Source organism: Tachypleus tridentatus, chromosome 13, assembly GCF_004210375.1.
Source record: "Tachypleus tridentatus isolate NWPU-2018 chromosome 13, ASM421037v1, whole genome shotgun sequence".
Classification (NCBI taxonomy): Eukaryota; Metazoa; Arthropoda; class Merostomata; order Xiphosura; family Limulidae; genus Tachypleus; species Tachypleus tridentatus.
In genome coordinates this window covers 20,877,734-20,898,076 of record NC_134837.1, presented here as the reverse complement: position 1 = coordinate 20,898,076, position 20,343 = coordinate 20,877,734, and the positions used below count along the sequence as shown (strand labels likewise).

Here is a 20,343-nt window from a genome sequence, read left to right as displayed (position 1 = left end):
TAAAATAACAGCGTGTCATTAACCAACAACTAACCACATTTTATCTTGAAAAATGTTATTTTATATCTTTTCAGTTGTGTTGATTTGTCACATTAATAATAGCTTTGATTACAAATGAGAAGACTCTTTAAAGTAATTTTTAGGTTTTTATTTATAAGCCAGAAACATTAACATCTTTGCTTACATGGTAGAGTAAGTAAGACAAAAAATTAATTTCTATGTGTAGATGTGAAGGAATAATGAGCAATAGGATATACTATGTTGTATATGTAGAGAAGGAAGTAGCCATAACTAAACATTATATTACAAGAAGGTGTAATAAATAAACAGGATTATACTATGTCGTATATGTAGAGAAGGAAGTAGCCATAACTAAACATTATATTACAAGAAGGTGTAATAAATAAACAGGATTATACTATGTCGTATATGTAGAGAAGGAAGTAGCCATAACTAAACATTATATTACAAGAAGGTGTAATAAATAAACAGGATTATACTATGTTGTATATGTAGAGAAGGAAGTAGCCATAACTAAACATTATATTACAAGAAGGTGTAATAAATAAACAGGATTATACTATGTTGTATATGTAGAGAAGGAAGTAGCCATAACTAAACATTATATTACAAGAAGGTGTAATAAATAAACAGGATTATACTATGTTGTATATGTAGAGAAGGAAGTAGCCATAACTAAACATTATATTACAAGAAGGTGTAATAAATAAACAGGATTATACTATGTTGTATATGTAGAGAAGGAAGTAGCCATAACTAAACATTATATTACAAGAAGGTGTAATAAATAAACAGGATTATACTATGTTGTATATGTACAGAAGGAAGTAGCCATAACTAAACATTATATTACAAGAAGGTGTAATAAATAAACAGGATTATACTATGTTGTATATGTACAGAAGGAAGTAGCCATAACTAAACATTATATTACAAGAAGGTGTAATAAATAAACAGGATTATACTATGTTGTATATGTAGAGAAGGAAGTAGCCATAACTAAACATTATATTACAAGAAGGTGTAATAAATAAACAGGATTATACTATGTTGTATATGTAGAGAAGGAAGTAGCCATAACTAAACATTATATTACAAGAAGGTGTAATAAATAAACAGGATTATACTATGTTGTATATGTAGAGAAGGAAGTAGCCATAACTAAACATTATATTACAAGAAGGTGTAATAAATAAACAGGATTATACTATGTTGTATATGTAGAGAAGGAAGTAGCCATAACTAAACATTATATTACAAGAAGGTGTAATAAATAAACAGGATATACTATGTTGTATATGTAGAGAAGGAAGTAGCCATAACTAAACATTATATTACAAGAAGGTGTAATAAATAAACAGGATTATACTATGTTGTATATGTAGAGAAGGAAGTAGCCATAACTAAACATTATATTACAAGAAGGTGTAATAAATAAACAGGATTATACTATGTTGTATATGTAGAGAAGGAAGTAGCCATAACTAAACATTATATTACAAGAAGGTGTAATAAATAAACAGGATTATACTATGTTGTATATGTAGAGAAGGAAGTAGCCATAACTAAACATTATATTACAAGAAGGTGTAATAAATAAACAGGATTATACTATGTTGTATATGTAGAGAAGGAAGTAGCCATAACTAAACATTATATTACAAGAAGGTGTAATAAATAAACAGGATTATACTATGTTGTATATGTAGAGAAGGAAGTAGCCATAACTAAACATTATATTACAAGAAGGTGTAATAAATAAACAGGATTATACTATGTTGTATATGTAGAGAAGGAAGTAGCCATAACTAAACATTATATTACAAGAAGGTGTAATAAATAAACAGGATTATACTATGTTGTATATGTAGAGAAGGAAGTAGCCATAACTAAACATTATATTACAAGAAGGTGTAATAAATAAACAGGATTATACTATGTTGTATATGTAGAGAAGGAAGTAGCCATAACTAAACATTATATTACAAGAAGGTGTAATAAATAAACAGGATTATACTATGTTGTATATGTAGAGAAGGAAGTAGCCATAACTAAACATTATATTACAAGAAGGTGTAATAAATAATGTTTGCACATTAAATCATATGAGTTATAGATTAAGGAGTAAGTAATTATATCTAAACAGTAATTTGTCTTCTATGTGTTACCCATTAAAAGAGGGAAGACAAAACAAACAGTAGAACCAAAGTAAAACCTGAAGAAAATACTGAATATGAAGCTACCTGGTAAAGGAAACCACAAGTAGAAGGTTTCACAAGATAAGTAGGAAATGTAAAACAACAATCATTAGGAAAATAGGTATTACAGGAAATAGGTATTACAGGAAATAGGGTAGAAAAGCACTCTTCAATGTCAGGCCCAAAAAATGGAAGAGAAGATGAATGGATGATAGCAGACAGTCCTGGCTCCATAAAGAAACCACCACACAATGAAAGATGGGTGTCATGTCTTCCACAGATAAAGAATTTAGCAGAAATGGCAGTAAATCATTCTATATGAGAAACCTTTTCACCCACATCAGTAGGTTGGTAGAGATACAGTTCACAGAGTATGTCAAATGAAATCACATTTAAGTTTAATAGTCAATATCAAAAACCTCAGTAAACACAAATTACTCTTTACAGAACTGTGCCAAGGGGAAAAATGAAGATTCTCACATGAGAATATAGAGAGATATTTTTGTAAAGAGGTGTGTTGCACTCACACTGGTGGAGGGCTTTGATGCATCATGCATCATTATGTAGCAGTAATACAAATTCATATGGACACACCTGAATTTAGCTGGGAGGTTTCACAAGACTGGTAGCATGCAAGTTTCTCAGGCAAATTATGCTCAAGTTCCAGAGGAAAATAGCTATTACTCTATGGAAGTATTTATTCCAGAAATAAAATGGAAAACTCTCTACACAGAACACTCATCTGGTACGAAAAGATGTATTTGAACCCCCTTTTTTTTAATTAGCCTTGAACCTAAAAAAAACATTTAATAGTTTTTTTCAATCAAACTTAATTTTTTTTTATCCTAATAATACTATGGAAAGATGAACAACAAACTACATAAAGGTGGACTGGCAAAATCAATGAACAAATATCTACAACGGTGATAAAAATAAAACACATAGGAAAAAGTCCGTTGTTTTTTTATAGAAGAATCTTGGGTAAATTGGGTCAATAAAAACAGTCTCATATAGAATTATAACATATAATCAAATACATTAAAATGACTCCTTAATCATCTTACTGGCATGTACAAAAAACATTATACACAACAGCATTCTCTCGAGAAAAACTGTAAACTACATCTGCTATATTGTTTCAATTTATCTTTGAAATTATAACCAAAATCTTCAATTCTTTTCTTTATTGTAACGTGAAAGTGTTTGAATAACAAGTTTAATACGGACTTTTATTCACTTATAAACCTTCTGATCACTGGCTTACACAACATAAAAACTGTAAAAGATGATAAAATAAGAAAAAACTTTATTTTTGTTATTTATCAAAACAATCCACTTTATAAACCACCAAATAAATCTAAAGTTTCTACATTCACTAACTCATCTTTGTCATTTTATTCTGGCATGTTTTTATACCCATAAACACAATATACACTGCTGGCCTATTTTTTATGCTATAATTGTATAATTATTAATTCTGGATGAATGAAATGGAATTGTCAGTATGCTTTGAAAAGAGCCCATATATCTCAATATTTCTCTTAGAGCTCAGTAGGTATGGTTTCAAAGGGGTTTTTATTATTAAAATGGTAAAGTCTGACCTTCTGTTTAAAGTAGTTTGATTTGTTTGTTGAGTCAGTTATGAGATAAAGACTTTTCATCATATACCAATTATCATAACCGAATGTTTGAGAAGGTTAATCGAATTGGTAAATTATTTGAAATTATATGGACATAAATCATTAATAATCTGAGACCTTAATTATTAGAGGCATACCTACATATATACACTGCCGGTCATAATCTTAAGGCCAATGAACATAAAGATAATATATGCATTTTGCGTTGTTAGACTCGATCATTTATTCGAGTAGAGCTTTGAAGATGACAATAAGGAAAAAAAAAAAAACTATTTTAGCATTTAATAGGGAAAATGTGAACACTATGAAATTAACCTAAATACTAGCTGGTCAAAAGTTTAAGACCATACCAAAAAGAAGTCCTAAACAGGGTAGGAAATGCCCAATAAAAGGTCTCAGTAGTGAGTTGCACAGATGTCATTGCAAATAACTGCAAACAATCACTTTGGCATGGTCGATATAAGAGATTGCAGAAGGCTGGCTGGAATGTTATTCCAAGTGGTGAAGATGGCTTGACGAAGATCATGCACTATTTGGAATTAACGTCCATTTCTATAGACTTCCCTTGCCATCCACCACCAAACATTTTCAATGGGATTCAGTTCGGGTGAACATGCTGGATGGTCCAAAAGGATCATATTATTCACCATGATAAAGTCCTTTGTCCTGCAGGTACTGTAGATTGCAGAGTTGTCCTACTGAAAGACTCAGTCATTTCCACACAAGCATGGGCCTTCAGTCAATAAGGATGCTCTCTCCAACATGTCAATGTTACCAGCTGCTGTTTGATGCTCCTGCGTAACCTGAAGCTCCATTGTTCCATGAAAGGAGAAAGCATCCCAGATCATGATGGAACCTCCAACACTGTGTCGTGTAGAAAATGTCTCCAGTGGGATATCCTTATCATGCCAGTAACATTGGAAGCCATCTGGACCATCCAGGTTAAATGTTTTTCTCATCAGAGAACGAAACCTTCGTCTAATTTTCTATATCCCATGTTTAGTGCTTCTCAGCAAGGTTTAACCGAGCTGTTTCGTGGTGTGGAAGGAGGCGTAGCCTTTGAAGACGTTCAAGGTTTTTAAAGCCTTTCTCTCGTAGATGCTGTCTTATTGTTCTTGAGCTGCATTCTGCATTTGTAAGGCCCTTAGTGTGGTTCAACGATCAACTAGTGTCTTGCCGGAAAACCCGTTGAATCATCCTGCTCAACACCAGAGAAATTTTCTTGGGCTGACCACTTGAAATTCTCGTTCTGTACCCCTCAGGGTCTTGTAAGAAATTTGCAACAGCAGTTTTACTATGCCCAATCTCACCAGCAATGGCATGTTGAGAGACCTTGCTTTTGCAGCTTGACAATTCTGCCATGTCCAAACTCTGTCAACTTTTTAGCTTTTGCCATGTTTTTACCCAATGTAACACAGGAGATGTCAGTGGGAGATGTTGACAACTCTAATGCTTAAACACAAATGACTAAATTTCGTTACATGTTTACCGATTAACACTTTGTTTCAGTATGGTCTTAAACTTTTGACCAGATAGTATTTAGGCTAATTTCACAGTGTTCACATTTTAAATATAAAATGCTAAAAATGTTTTTTTTATTTTATTTTCCCTTGTCTTATTTTCATCTGTCGAAGCTCTACTCAAATAACTGGTTGAATCTAACAATACAAAATGCATATTTTTTCTTTATGTTCATTGGCCTTAAGATTTTAGCCAGCAGTATATAAACTGACAAAAAAATCAATATTATAAAAAAATTATTTATGAACAAAGTCACTGCACAATTTTTTATGTCTAATATTCCAACCTAAGTTTTTGTAAAAGCTTAATCTTTTTGTAATCTTCAAACATAAAATATAAATATTCATATGAGTAATAATAAAAAAATTTCAAGCAGTAACAGTTCCAGGCTTCTTAATTAGTTGGAATCTCTTCTGAAAAATGCCTATTCAACATTGAAGCATTAGTGGCAAACATATTTGACTAGAATACAGCTAGATCTTGCTAAAGGGCAACAAACTTTCTTAACCTCAAATATGGAATCAGATTCAAATGGCATTTACCACTTAATAGCCTTCTGTATATAATTAACATCTTTTCCCTATTCATTAATATTTCACATGACGAAGGACTTAAAATTCTAAAACCTGCCCTAACCCTTTACTTACTTACACTGGCAAATACAAAACTAAACTCAATGGAGTGAATTTAAAATCACCTTTAATTTGCTGCTAAAGTGAATACAAATTCATTATTAGTTTTTAAAGTAATACTGACAATTGATGAAAATACAAATCTGTTTAGTGTATGTATTATTTATTTATTTATTTTGTGAGTTAATATTTACTGAATGTTTAGCCTTTTAGAAAAATAGAATTAAAAGTAATTATTTTGAATGTAACAGCTATGACAAATTTAGTTACGTAACTCAGTAAGACTCGTGCACTGCATTTGCAAATCATTGTTGTAAGATTTACCTGATATTGCTGATGCCACACAAATCGAATCTTCTTTATTTTTTAAAGCCTTATTTAATAAGATATTCATGTAAGTACAGTGCAAGATCAGGATAGAACTTGTGGTAACCCTTGGGGTAGCTTAAGTGAATTATTCACAGATACTATTGTGATAAGAGTAGAGAGAAACGTTTGTCTTATCAATTAAAATATAAAGTGATTGAATTAGAATAAGTGGAATTTTGACAAGAAAAAGAAAACTATTTAGTGTTTACAACTTACAACTCTGATATACATAATGTAAAAAAATTTTGAACATATATTCAAAATAAGTTGGTTGTGTATTGTCTATTTATTGTCAAATTTATCCCCAACAAATCACAGGCACCTACTGTAGAAAAATCCTTAGGCCACTTATTACATGACCTTAACAACAACAAAAAAGCCACTGCTGAATATCACCATAAAAGCACTGAATGGAAGTTTTTGACTTATGACAATTTTCTTGACATAAAATTTAAGGAATCTCCTTTGTTTCAATCTAGACATCCTTCCTGGACCCTGTAATTATTTTTTTCTATTTATTTAATTTTTAACTTTTACCATTATAATCATCAATTTAACCCATCCAACAATACTTTTAGCACACCTCGTAGGTATTGTTCCTTCACATTGTTGCAGTTCTATTATATTTTGGTTACTCTTACTTAAAATTAATTTGAAAAATTTGAAACCTGTGATGTTCATTTACCCTTGAAAAAGGTGTAAACTGAAACATCAGGTTAAATAAATTAATTTTTATCTGAACTTGTTTGTTGTATTAACTGAGAATAAGAATTCACCCACACAAATAATATAAAAAACACAAATACACACACACTACTACTAAGACCACCCCCACTGAACTGTCAGAACACAGAATACTTCTGTGGTTAAATTTCCCATTTCCCTTTACTGTACATTTATATTACATAGCTATTGTAGAATAGGCATCCCATACATGCCTAAGGTTACCTATTTCTTACAAGGGAACTTTTTCTTGAGACATTGAAGTGGTAATTTTATCCATTCAGAGATAATCTCAGTTAAGTCAAATCTAAGTTTCTTAAAGATGACATCTCAAGCTCAAAGAAAACAAAAGTCTATGTCATATTTGTAATTACATCTGTTTAACACTTCTTTTTAAGGTCATTCTTTATTCCTCACTTTTATTTTACCTTTACTAACATTCATTGTAGTTTCTCTTAATCACTCTTATTTGTTTTCAGAACAATACCTTTTAAAAGCACTTTGGTTTTATGGTACTGTGTTTTTGTATTAAACTGATTTTTTGAACTGACACTACAATGTGCTTCTAACATCACGAATGTACTTGTAAAATAGTAGACTACACTCACTACACACATCCAGGAATATTTCATTTGACAATATAGTTTCAAGGAACTATTCTTCCTCAAGTTTAATATTAGAACAAAAGCTCATTGTATAACTGAAAAAGTGTTTTCATGCAGACAACCCATTAGCAGTTAGAAAGAGCAATACAACTTATATATATAACGCTGTGAACTGAGGTGTAAAGTGATCACTCATTTGAAAAAATATTGTTCAGACTATGAGAATATTAAGTACTTAAATTGAAGATAGAATGTGTTCCAAAATTTTGCATGAGTTAAAACTAAGACTGTCATGTATTCAGCACTATAGCAGATATGAGAGCTGAAATGTTTGGGAAAGTGTGGTTTTTTTACCATCACAAACAAGATGTGATCAAGAAACTCATCTTTTACTTGCCTTGATGTTTCTATGATGTGTAAAGTCCCACATTTAATTCAATACAGCAGATGATGCATTGCAATATACAAATGAAGTGACCACAAGCATGATAAACGTAATTTTCTGTGAATAAAGATGTTGTGTCATCAAGATACTTACACATGTGACACATGCTGTGTTGATATGGTTTACTACTAGGTTACAGCCATGTCAGTTATGCTTATCAAATAGTCTTATAATTCCTGTCACGTTTTAATATGTTAGTAAAAATGTATCATGCATTTGAAGGTAATGGTATTTTCTATAATTCTAATAATATGTCTGTTGAATGGATGATAATTCGTATGCAATTAAACCTAATCTTCACGTTGAGATTAGGCATGAAAAACTCACCAACTAAAGAACAACATTACACCAATACATATAACAAATTATATCATTGTAGGGTTTGTCTTTTTTACTGGTCATGTACTTAAACTTATTAAGCTACATTAAAATTATCATTGAGATTACTTGTACCAACAACTATCATTTTATGTATGCAGAGTGAGTGGGTAGTGAAAGGAGGTAATTACTTGTTGTATATATATTTTCAATACAAGAAAATATTAACTTCCAATATAATTATTTATCTCCACTCACAGTTACAGCTAGAACCACACACTGATTGGGTAGAGAGACTGGTGGAAAAGTATCTAGATCAGCATCCTTCAAAAGCATTTGAAATGCATCCATGGAGAGGAAACACATTGATGAGCAACAGCATAACACCTAAACCAGGTACACCCAGGTGGAACAAGAGATCAATTCCAAATCTGATATAAAAGGAACATATACAGAGTGGCTAGGGGAAGTCAAACCATGAGCTGGAAGTCAACTCAAAGTCCAGAGCAGTGGCACCAGGAGTTACATAGATGGCCTATGGCAGCAGGAGAGTCAACTATTTATCTCTGGCTCAGGAATCAAAAAGGAAGAGAAGCCTCCATTATAAGAACCTAAACCATCATGTCTGTAAATCCTGCACAACCAACAGTAATAAACACCATAAATGTACATCCCTATAAAGACAGGAAGGCAAAAACGAAAGCTTAAGGGTCCATTCCAGTTCATTACCAAAGAGAACTGGGAATGAAACATGCAGCCCAAAGTTTCCAGCCCACACGATGCACACTTATGTTGAATGATCCAGCTTTAACCAAACCCTGTTGCCAAGGGACCAACATCCAGGTGGCATTATATAAGAGGGATGGTTTACATCTGGAGGGATGAAATGCAAGTTAAATGAAAAGATCCATTCTAAATTAAGAAAAGAAGATTAGGTTCAACTGTACAGAGGGTGGTGTTGCACTCCTGTTGGTGGAAGATTGTTGTTTGCTAAAAAGCAGCTGAACCATGTGGTATACACATGGAGTTATGTGGGAGTTTCAAAGCTAGGGGTAAGCAAATAAATTACACAGAGAGAGAGCAGTCAAATCAAAACTGTGAGAAAAGGTAACTAATCATGTCAGAAATAAAGTGTATTGATCAGAATTATATCTGAGAGCTGAACAAGAAGTCTGAACATAAAAATAAACTGTTCAAGAATTTCTTTATTGTAAGTTACTACATCTAAAATATCAGTAAACATTCTTATGTTTATTCTATACCATTTTCATTGAAAAACTAGCAAATGAAGGACAATCTTAGTTCCCACAACTACTCTAGTTAGTTGCTGATAAAACCAGCAATTTATTTCAAAAGCATTCATATTAACAAGACTTGCAGATAAGTTTCACCCAATTTTCTGGTTTGTTAGCTCATTTGTTATTAAGCACGAATATGCACAATGGGCTATCTCTGCTGTGTTCACCTCAAATATAGAAACCCTGTTTTTAGCAATATGAGCCATCAGACTTACCACCAAACATTGATTCAAAATAGATAATAATTATACTTTTTAAATTAATTTTTAATGTACAAACAATATTGCATTTTATATGACCTTATCACTACAGGGATTATGAAATTTAGCCACAAATGTGTTACTTTGTGCCACATCAATGGATCAAACTTGTATCTATACCAATCAACTCATACATTTTAAACAAATGAAGAGCTCAGAGTAGTTAAGCTTCCAAATCTAAAGCTTGACATTTAATCATTTCTGAACTAAAAGAGGTATCAATCATATTTCTTGGTTTTCTTCACAGACCTATTCATAGTGAATATGCTCAATCAGAATATATGAAACTTAGTATAAACTCACCAAATAGTATTTAGTTTTAGCTTACAAAATTAGACAATTTACTTTCATATTTCTACAATTTCTTAGGTTAGAAAATTTCTAAAAATCTTGTTTTGAGATACTGAAAAACTTTTACCTCCCTCTGATTGTACAGCCTTGCTGTATCACGTTTCCTCTTGTTTTTGTCATGAATGTGTTTAAATGTATTCTTCTGTCCTGTTTTAATATCTCTTGGTCTACTAATCTGTAAAACAAACAGAAACAAAAGAAGTAAAGCAAACTTTCTATAAATCCTTCTCCCAATATTAATGTAAAGAGAATAATACAGATGAATAATAAAAAAAATGTAGCACTTAAAACTTAAATGTTATTGCTTGACAAAAATATTAGCAACAAAATATTTATTTCATCATTTAAAATAATTCAACCCAGTTAACATGTGTAAATATAATTGTTCAGAAATAGAAAACTATTATTATCCAGTTGCCACAATATTTACATTAATATAAACATTTTGAAATATATTTTGTACATGTATAACTGAGAACATTCTCCAGTTTACATAAAACTTAATGGCTTTCACCAAAATAAAGTTTGTGTTTCTCTTGTTTAGTGCAAAACATTTATATATACACACTCGCGTGTGTGTGTGTGTCCGTATCCAGAACTTTGATATATTCATGTTAATCTTCAGCAGTTTAAACAAATTGAAATTCCCTAACTTTGTTCTTTTATGTTTTGTTGATCTTGGTCACACACAGAATAATCAAATAATGTTAGTTTTCTTGCATGCCAAAGGAAATAAATCAAAAACATCATAAACATGGGGAAAAAACCAAAAAAAACTTACTCTTTCCACTAGTTAAAATTGGAAATTGTTATTATATGTCTAAGTAGTGCAAATATTCCACTGTCGACAATTAATAAAAAGTTGTGAGAAACAATGGTTTCTTACATTGAACTTAGCTTTCTTCATTCTAGCGTAAAACTCACAAATATTCCACTGTCGACAATTAATAAAAAGTTGTGAGAAACAATGGTTTCTTACATTGAACTCGGCTTTCTTCATTCTAGCGTAAAACTCACAAATATTCCACTGTCGACAATTAATAAAAAGTTGTGAGAAACAATGGTTTCTTACATTGAACTCGGCTTTCTTCATTCTAGCGTAAAACTCACAAATATTCCACTGTCAACAATTAATAAAAAGTTGTGATAAACAATGGTTTCTTACATTGAACTCAGCTTTCTTCATTCTAGCGTAAAACTCATCATCTTCTAGTCCCCAGCCCCAGTATTTATTAGATAAACCATTAACCTGAAAGATAAAATATCATATATAAGTTCAGTTATATAAGACAGACTAGTCTAGAACCTTTCATTTGTAAAATTCAATTCTTACACAAATAAACTGAGATGAGTAAGTTTATTGTAATACGATCTTTTGAAAAAATATTAAGATATATTCTTTAAAGAAATTCAACACTTTTTTAATGTTGATTAGAAGGTTTTATCCTTTTTCCTCTGGAGTTTATTATATTTAAGAATAATTAGGTTATGCTACTAATTCAGTAAAGTAACCCTGTTGATGTAAGACAAAGTTAGAGCCTAAGTCTCAACACTGCTTTTAGAATAAGATACCAAGACTGATGAAAAAACAACTTCCTGCAACTCTTAGGCTCTTGTTAAACAACATGACCCAAAACAACAAGATGAACAAGTGATGTATGTATTAAATTCACAATACATAATTAGAGTTTTAACACCTTTTGTTTAAATTTTAGAAGTTTGATATGCAAGTGTGAAAGGTGTTCTGTGGTCAAGATTACAAATTCAAGGTTTTCTATCAATATATACAAAATAGATAAATTTCTTGGATAACTATGTTACTCTTCATCTTCATGTGACTGAAGTTAAATAGTAAGAGATTAAGAACAATTTAAATGGTTTTGCAAAATACCATCCAACACAAAGCAGATGACATTATTTTAATTAGTAAGACTCTATAAACAGAAAGTGAACAGACTATAACTGTGAAAAATATCAAGTCAACCATGTACCATGTGAACTATATCCTTCTCATCTTTACACGCCTCTGAGCAAATACCAAATTAATAAAGTCATTCAAACACTGACAAAAAACACTTTAATTCTTCATTTAGTATTTAACACATTCAGTGAGATGTCGGTAAATTAAACCAATCTTGAAACTGTAAAACTATACATATTTATGTCTTCACTAAAAATAAACTACATCTTTTCATCTCATATTTTACATCCTTTGTATACTCTCTAGAACCTCCAAAGTAAACACCAAGTGTTTCTTCTATAAACCTTCATAATTTATTTCTTATTTTCTCCACCCTAACACTAACTTTAGTGATATTAACAACATAAAATAAAATTCAAAAAACATGAAATAGGATTATACCTTTTCTTACTCAGCACTGACACCAGTCTTCCATAAAGTTCAAATTATTTATTTTAACAAATTCAATTGTTAACCTTTTCACATCAGTTTTCATTTGATAGTTTTGTTGATATACTTTGCACCAACAGGTGCTGAAATCATTTCATTAGGAGTTCTTTTTCTGGTTCCAGGAAAACTAACATAAACAGCACATGATATACATACCAAGTTTCACAGAATACTTGGGCTTGTGCAATTTAAAATGTTTTATTCTGTAATTTTGTCAGGCTGAGTTGAGAAGTTTCTACATTTTTCACTTAGTTACCTTTATTAGAAATATATGTAACAATAAACAAATATATATAATTTGGATTTGTTGTACTCCCTGTGCACTTGAGTTCATTTTTTCCTGAGCTTAGTTGAATCTCACAAATTTTAGAATACACAAAGGAATTAGCTCTCTTGTTATTGGTTAAGTTTACACACTATAACTTAACAACTTTTTTTATAATTTCTATGAAATTTTGAAAACTTTCAGTAAACATTATTAAAGCTTTAAAAGACAAAAAATATCAATTTTTAATAAAGCATTTTACTAAAAAGTTCCCCAGAAATATATAAAGTCAAAGTGGTAGCTACTCTGCATGCAACTGCAGCCAGCAGCAAGACATCATTAAACTCAGTAGGATGACCTGAACGTGGTGCATTACTTAACCTGATCTGACCTTCTGAAACAACCTTTGGCATTTTCTTTCACTGAGAGACTCTGCACCATATTGCCTTTTTTAAACTCATAAAGCATCATATGCCTAACATGCTCTTCAGACACATCCATCTTCATAAGGGTTTATTTGATTAATGATCTGAAAAAGTGGTGTTGTGATAGTTTATTTTATTTGTCTAAACATTTTTATACACGTCCTACTACATATTTTAGTAATTAAAGCCTTCTACAAATACAGAAATGACACTTTCTGTATTAAATTTTCAGACATTTCTTATGGGATTATCCGATACTTATTTATCACAAATAGCTTGAAACCAGTAACAGTATACGTTTATACTTAAAATTTATTGTTTTATTGCCCTTGGAATAAAGTCTAACTACACAAGTTGTAAACTAACCCACATACACGTACATCACATTACCCTATGGAACTATGTCACACACAAGCTCCTGACAAACTACTTGAAAGTGTACCTCATGAAACATTTTCCTTATCTTACCTAATCTTACATAACCTAATTTTTAAATTTGAATTACTTTTATAATGATATAATTAAAAAATTACAAACAAAACAAAAATATAAATACTTTCCTGAGTGTTTTTTACTGTTGATGAAACAGGGCTTTTAATACTAATGATAGTACTATACTAAGTAATTCATTATTTAATTAAATAATGCACGTAAAAATACAGAATAATATCCCATAAAAAGCAAAGCAAACAATATCCTATAACTATTACTTTGTTTGGCTTTCTAACCCCAGCAACAGCCATTAAGATTTTCAATGGGTTTCCTGTGGGAACAAAGTTTATATTGAAAAAAGTTTAATACAATATGTTATTTGATAGTTTAAAACTTGAAAATGAGTAATTGACATTAAATTCCATAGTTCTCTAAGGGGTGGTAAATAAATTAAAGAAGAGAGTAAATGTCACAATTCTCAAACTAGGGTGAGAATGAAGAGCTTTAAATATTTCCTTATAAAATTAAGAAGTTAAAATTAATTTACTATTGAAAAGTGATTCATTAGCTTTGTTTCTATGTAGCTTAATTACATGTTGAATGCGACTCTCAAAAATGCTGTGACGCATGCACTTTGATCTGCCTATAGCAGGATTAATATAGCTTTCAAACTGCATCTTAGATCATGAAAAATATATCAGTCACTACACAAATATGTTCCTAAACTTTTATAATTTATCAGGTCTCTATGTAAGCTATAAATATTATTCTACTAGAACTCCGAGAATATTTGCAACACTCAGGTTACATATTTAAGGATTCAGACTCGGACTAGAATTACCATCACAGAAGACTCGACCTTCGAATAAGACATAATTGAAAATATGACTCAGGAAATATTAAGAAAAAAAAACCCAAAACACTGTATAAAATGCAACTACATGGTGGCACTTAATGAAATGTAACTCAATAACCAACAACCCTCATACCAATTTCTACCAGTCAATAGATAAAATATTTTTTGCAAAAACATTCATTATCACAACTGTATATTACACCATGGATAAGTTAAGAATAAATAGAATGAATACAGAATCTAAATTGAATTCTAATTACTGTCAGGTCAATGCTCTTAATAGTTTGTATAATACAGATGTACTAGCTTTGTAAAGGAACAAAACCAACAGTGTTCATCAAGATAAGGTTTTCAAGAAGCCAGAGAATGAGTATTCATGCTATCCCTTAAATCACAGATGGAGCACTTATGGAGTTTTGTGATTAGACAGCTGAAATGGATGAAAATGTCATCTTCATACAATTAAGAGATTATGGAAAACTTCAGAGATGACTGGTGTACTTTGGACAGGAAAGCCTTACAAAGTATCTTTTGCAATGGAAACTATACTGCAGAAATACTGTTAAAATACATGATGGTCAGACAGAGCATGACCAGATATAGTGACACTGACTGTTAAAAAAAAAGTAAAGCTCCTAATTTATTTTAATATAACATACTAAACCCTCTTACTCTAAACACACAACATGTGAAGGAGCATTAGTGCTTCATATTAAATCTCCTACACAGATCCTATAAATGAAACAATACATGTCAAGTGATCGCGTACAATGTAACATAAAAGTAAATTACATGCTTCATACATTATTGTACAATAGTGCGATTCATTCTAGATAGCTGCAAGAAGCTACGAGGGCCGTCTCTGCTAGTCATCCCTAATTTTGAACTTGTAAACTAGAGAGAAATAAGGAAGTCAACAGCACCCACTGTTATCACCACTTGGACTACTCCTGTTGAAAAGTGGAATTCAACCACTGCTTAACAATGAACGCACCAACGGCCCTAAATCGTGGAACATGGTTATATTCATTTATTTCATTTAGTTTCCAGTAACAAAACAGGAAAACTCTCTTAGATCATATATAACATTGTAAGCATATACATTCAAGGATTTTCTTAATAAAATTTCTCAGTCTTTATATAACTTCATTAACAACTCATTGCAATAATAATAAACATTACATCATTTAAATTTTGTAATATAAAACAAAAATTACTTAAAAATTTGTTCTTTCCCAAAACTGAAAATAAAAAGAAACATTACTGTATAAATAGTGCAAACAATTAATATTCACATATTTTCAGCTTCAAACGTACGAAACGTTATTCTTTAGTACAAAATTACTTACTAATTCAAAGTCTTCTCTGGTTAATAGAAGAATTCCCCCCACAAAAGTTCGATAATGGTAACGAGGATGAAGATCTGGAGGCAATATGGAATGGTCCAGCTTTGGGATAGGGTATTTTAAGGCAGGGTTTAGAGGAAGTAGATCAATGTCATGCATTGCTAAGTAGTCACAATCTTCCCTACTCTGGAGATGACCAACATTAATTAGAGAAGCTCTATTAAACCTACAAAATAACATGAAATATTTCAGTGCCTAAACTAGAATTGTATTAAAATGATGCAAGATCTATAGTTTTAAAAAAGTTACAGTTCAATTTCTTACCGACCATACCACTTTTCAAAATTAAAAAACTTGAGAAAATAAAATATTTTTGTCACAAAAAAGCTATCATTATTACCCTAATAATTTCTTCACTCACTTTCACATATTCTTCAAACAAAGCTTAAATTACTTAAGCAATTTCCAACAATTTCCTGCGAGAAAAATATGAAAACAATTCTAATTAAAAACAAATTTTCATTGAGCACATAAAACTATCTCCTTAGTTTAACAAGAATAGTTTTCTGCAAAAAACTATAGCAACTGAGAATAGGAAAATCCAACAGTATTCTACTGTGTAAATGTGCTACACATAGTCTTGTCATCATGAACAGCAAATGTAAACAGAGCAACAAATGCAAAGCTACATGCAGACACCCTCCATGTAAACACTGGTTCCTCCTCCATTACTTCATCCAACATGTCCTGTAACCAGACAGATGTCCCTATCATTCAAGCTAAGCAAGGGACTGATGATTGCTTAACAGACCATCATCTTCTTAAATCCATTCTGAACATTCAGCTTGCTCCAAAACACTAAAAACTTCCAAGAGCAGTGCAAATGACTTCCAATGTCAAGTCTCTTCAAACCTCATTATCAGAAGTTTTTATCCTTGCCTACAACTGAAGACAGTACTAAAGACCTTCAAAAAAGATTCAAAACTACTGTCCACGTTGTCTATACTCAAAATTATTTAAAAAGAATTATTGAGGTATTGCCCTATTCTCCATCACAGGGATAAAGCCTTGCCCAAATCCTCCTGAACTGCCTTCATCCTCTTGCCTAGGATATTCTTTCAGGGTCTCAAAGTTACTTACGATTATTTTGTGGGACAACTGATGTAACATCTTCATGATAATGAGAAACTCACTTAAGTAAATAGAGCCATTAAACTATACTCATCCAATAAAATTATCAATGAAATCAACAAAATGAAACACTTCATCATCATCAACAAATTTCCTCCAAAAACAGCTGAAACAAAATACACACACACACACACACACAGAGACCTAGATTAATAACACAGTCAACAACAAACAAACAGTAATAAAATCAAGAAACAACAAACTATAAAACCTTACACTGCTGCATACCACATATTCACAATGTCAGCAAAAAATTAACTAATATTTGGAAAAAACTTCTAGCAAAACACAACATTCCAGTACAAATTAACTTCATTCAAAACCAGGTACAAAACTAAAGTCCATACTATATAAAAACTATATTGAAAGAAAAACATAACACCAACATAATTTATAAAATACAATGCAACAATGTCACAACTTGTATACTGGGAAAACAAGCAGGAAAATGGAAACTAGACTCAAAGAACACAAAAAAATACCTTGAAATATTTTGAACACTGCAAGTCAAATAAGCACAACATAAAGTGGAAACAAATACAAACAAACACAAAATTAAAGAAGCCTTACTTACACAATAACTCAAACCAAAATTGAACCAACATAAAGGAACATCTTTATACCTACATTAATTAATAACCTAACATCTAACAACAATATCCCCTACAATCTTATATCCATTTACACTCTCACCCCTAAGACATGCATCCAACAACAGTCAACTGTAAACTCTTTTTGTTAACCTGATAATGACCTAAGAAGGTCGAAACATTGTTCTCTATTTTATTTTAATAAAGTTTTAATACTCATACAGAACCGTCTTTAGAATACATTTTTACTTCAAGTGGCTTTCTCATCATCATGAATAACATACATACATGTGACTTATATTGTTTTCATAGAAGAGATGCTACTGCCTGGATCATGAGAATGGCTTTTACCACTGACCTTTGTGACCATGCATTTTCATCTGTTATTAGATGCTGTACTGTCATGTTTTGTATAGGGCCGATTCTCTGGTGACTTGTTAGCAATAAGTGTCAAAATAAATAGACAGCACACAATCCACTTAGTTTTAAAATAATATATTCAAAACAAGTCAAACATATGTCCAAAATTTGTTTCACTATTGGTTATCAAAGTTGTATCTAAATCTCTAAATTCTTTTTCTTGTCAAAAGTCTATAAAGTTTCTCACTGCACAGTCTATGAATGATTCACTTACGTTATCCCTCAAGTTACCATAATTGTATCCAAAACTTCAAATAACTGTCTTCTTTTCATCAAAATACACACAAATGGGTTAAACTTTAGAACACCCTTTGACAAGTAATTATTTACCTTCATTTCTGTTATATCAATATCACTGCAAAACTCACTTTAAATAGTGCTTGTTATGAACAATCACACAGTCTAACTTCACCCTTCTCTAATTTAACATATTCTAACTTAACTAACTTTTTTTTAATAAGCTGCTCTTCATGGTTAAAATGCCAGTCACTTAATCTAGATCTGTTTAATTATTCCTCACTTGCTTTCTTGACAACCTCTATGTATCTGCATGATTTTATAACATGAGACAGAAAAATCTAGAAATATTTTGCACTCTAGTGACAACAATATTACACACAATGAAAAACTTTGAACCTTTGAGTAAGGTGTCATCAAAAATATTACAAAAGCCCAGTATAAAAACTGAATTGCACATACAAGGTATGACTGGTACATAACGAAGCTTCTCACAACTATTGCTTTTAAAATAATTAACTTTTAACATTCTTGTTATGTAAACTGATTATTCAATATCCCATATCCGTTTACATTTTTGTCCCTAAGATGTGACCAGCAATGGTCAATTGCAAACTTTCTTTGTTAACCTGAATATGGCCTAAGAAGGTCGAAATGTTGTTCTGTACTTTATTTTAATCAATGTTTTAATACCCATACCAGCAGTCTTTGAGAATACATTGATATAACATTTCTTGCCCATCAGATGCAAAAAAAAATGTTGGGAACAACACTAGGACCTATATGTAGTTTTCAACAACTTCATTAAGGCAACTGATTCTGTTAATCAAGAAGCATCATGGAAGGTGCTGAGCAGATTTGGATGCTCTAACAAATATATAAAGGTATTATGGCTTTCCCATAATAAGAATGATGAAAATTTTCTATAGTGGATCAGAAACTAAACCTTTTTCCCATTCAAATTGGGATCAAGCAAGGTCGTGACACTGCTACACCTGTATTCTCCATCTTTCTCACTGTCACACTGATTTCATCAAAGACTGCCTTCCTTTCTCCTACAATTAATAGTGATTACAGTATTTTATTAACAAAGAGCTTTTCAACTTGGGCTTCTCTGCTCAAGAGAAAGTGTCTAAAACATTCATCTTTGACCTTGATTAGACAAATGACTGTGATATCCTTGCACATTCTGAAGAAACTTGGACTATGCTAAATCTCTTTGCAGAGACCTACCCAACCTTGGATCTCTTCCTCAACATCCAGAAAACCAAGGTGCTCCACCAACTTGCTCTAATTTCATGCAAATAACAAATGAATGGAAGACTAGGGAGATAGATGAACCTTTCCTTTACTCATAAGTTATCTCTTTCGGAGAGTGTATATCAACAGAATGGAGATTTAATGCAGGCTCTGATGTGCAAGTGCCTCTTTTGGGAAACTGTTTCAGTATGTTTTCACTGATCATGACCTTTGCAAGGACACCAAGATTCAGGTTTACAAAGCAGTCAATATCCCCACACTTCTTTATGGATGTGAAACCTGGGTGATCTATCAACAACAGTTTAAGTGCCTTAAGAAGTACCATCAATGATTCCCTCATAAGATACTTTACATCAAATGGAAAGATTGTTGCACAAATATCAGTGTCCTTGCTGAAGCAAATGTTACTAGCACCGAGTCAAAAGTCCTCAAATAGCAACTGGCTTGGACACTGCATGTTGATCTGAATTGCAACCTCCCACAATAGACTCCTTAAACTAAACTCAACCATGGCAACAGAAAACTTTACA

The 20,343-nt window shown here is 31.5% G+C and overlaps 2 protein-coding genes across 2 annotated transcripts in view; both read right to left on the bottom strand.

The window, feature by feature from the left end:
• Window positions 1-16,337, bottom strand: part of LOC143240138 (pantetheinase-like) — a 42,604-nt gene extending 26,267 nt beyond the window's left edge. The window contains 3 exon segments of the mRNA XM_076482072.1: window positions 10,449-10,556; window positions 11,547-11,630; window positions 16,119-16,337. Of these exon segments, the coding sequence (XP_076338187.1) occupies window positions 10,449-10,556; window positions 11,547-11,630; window positions 16,119-16,274 (348 nt within the window). The 5' untranslated portion in view covers window positions 16,275-16,337.
• LOC143240139 (nicotinamide N-methyltransferase-like) overlaps window positions 1-20,343 on the bottom strand; it is a 425,422-nt gene that overhangs the window by 91,435 nt on the left and 313,644 nt on the right. The window lies entirely within an intron of this gene.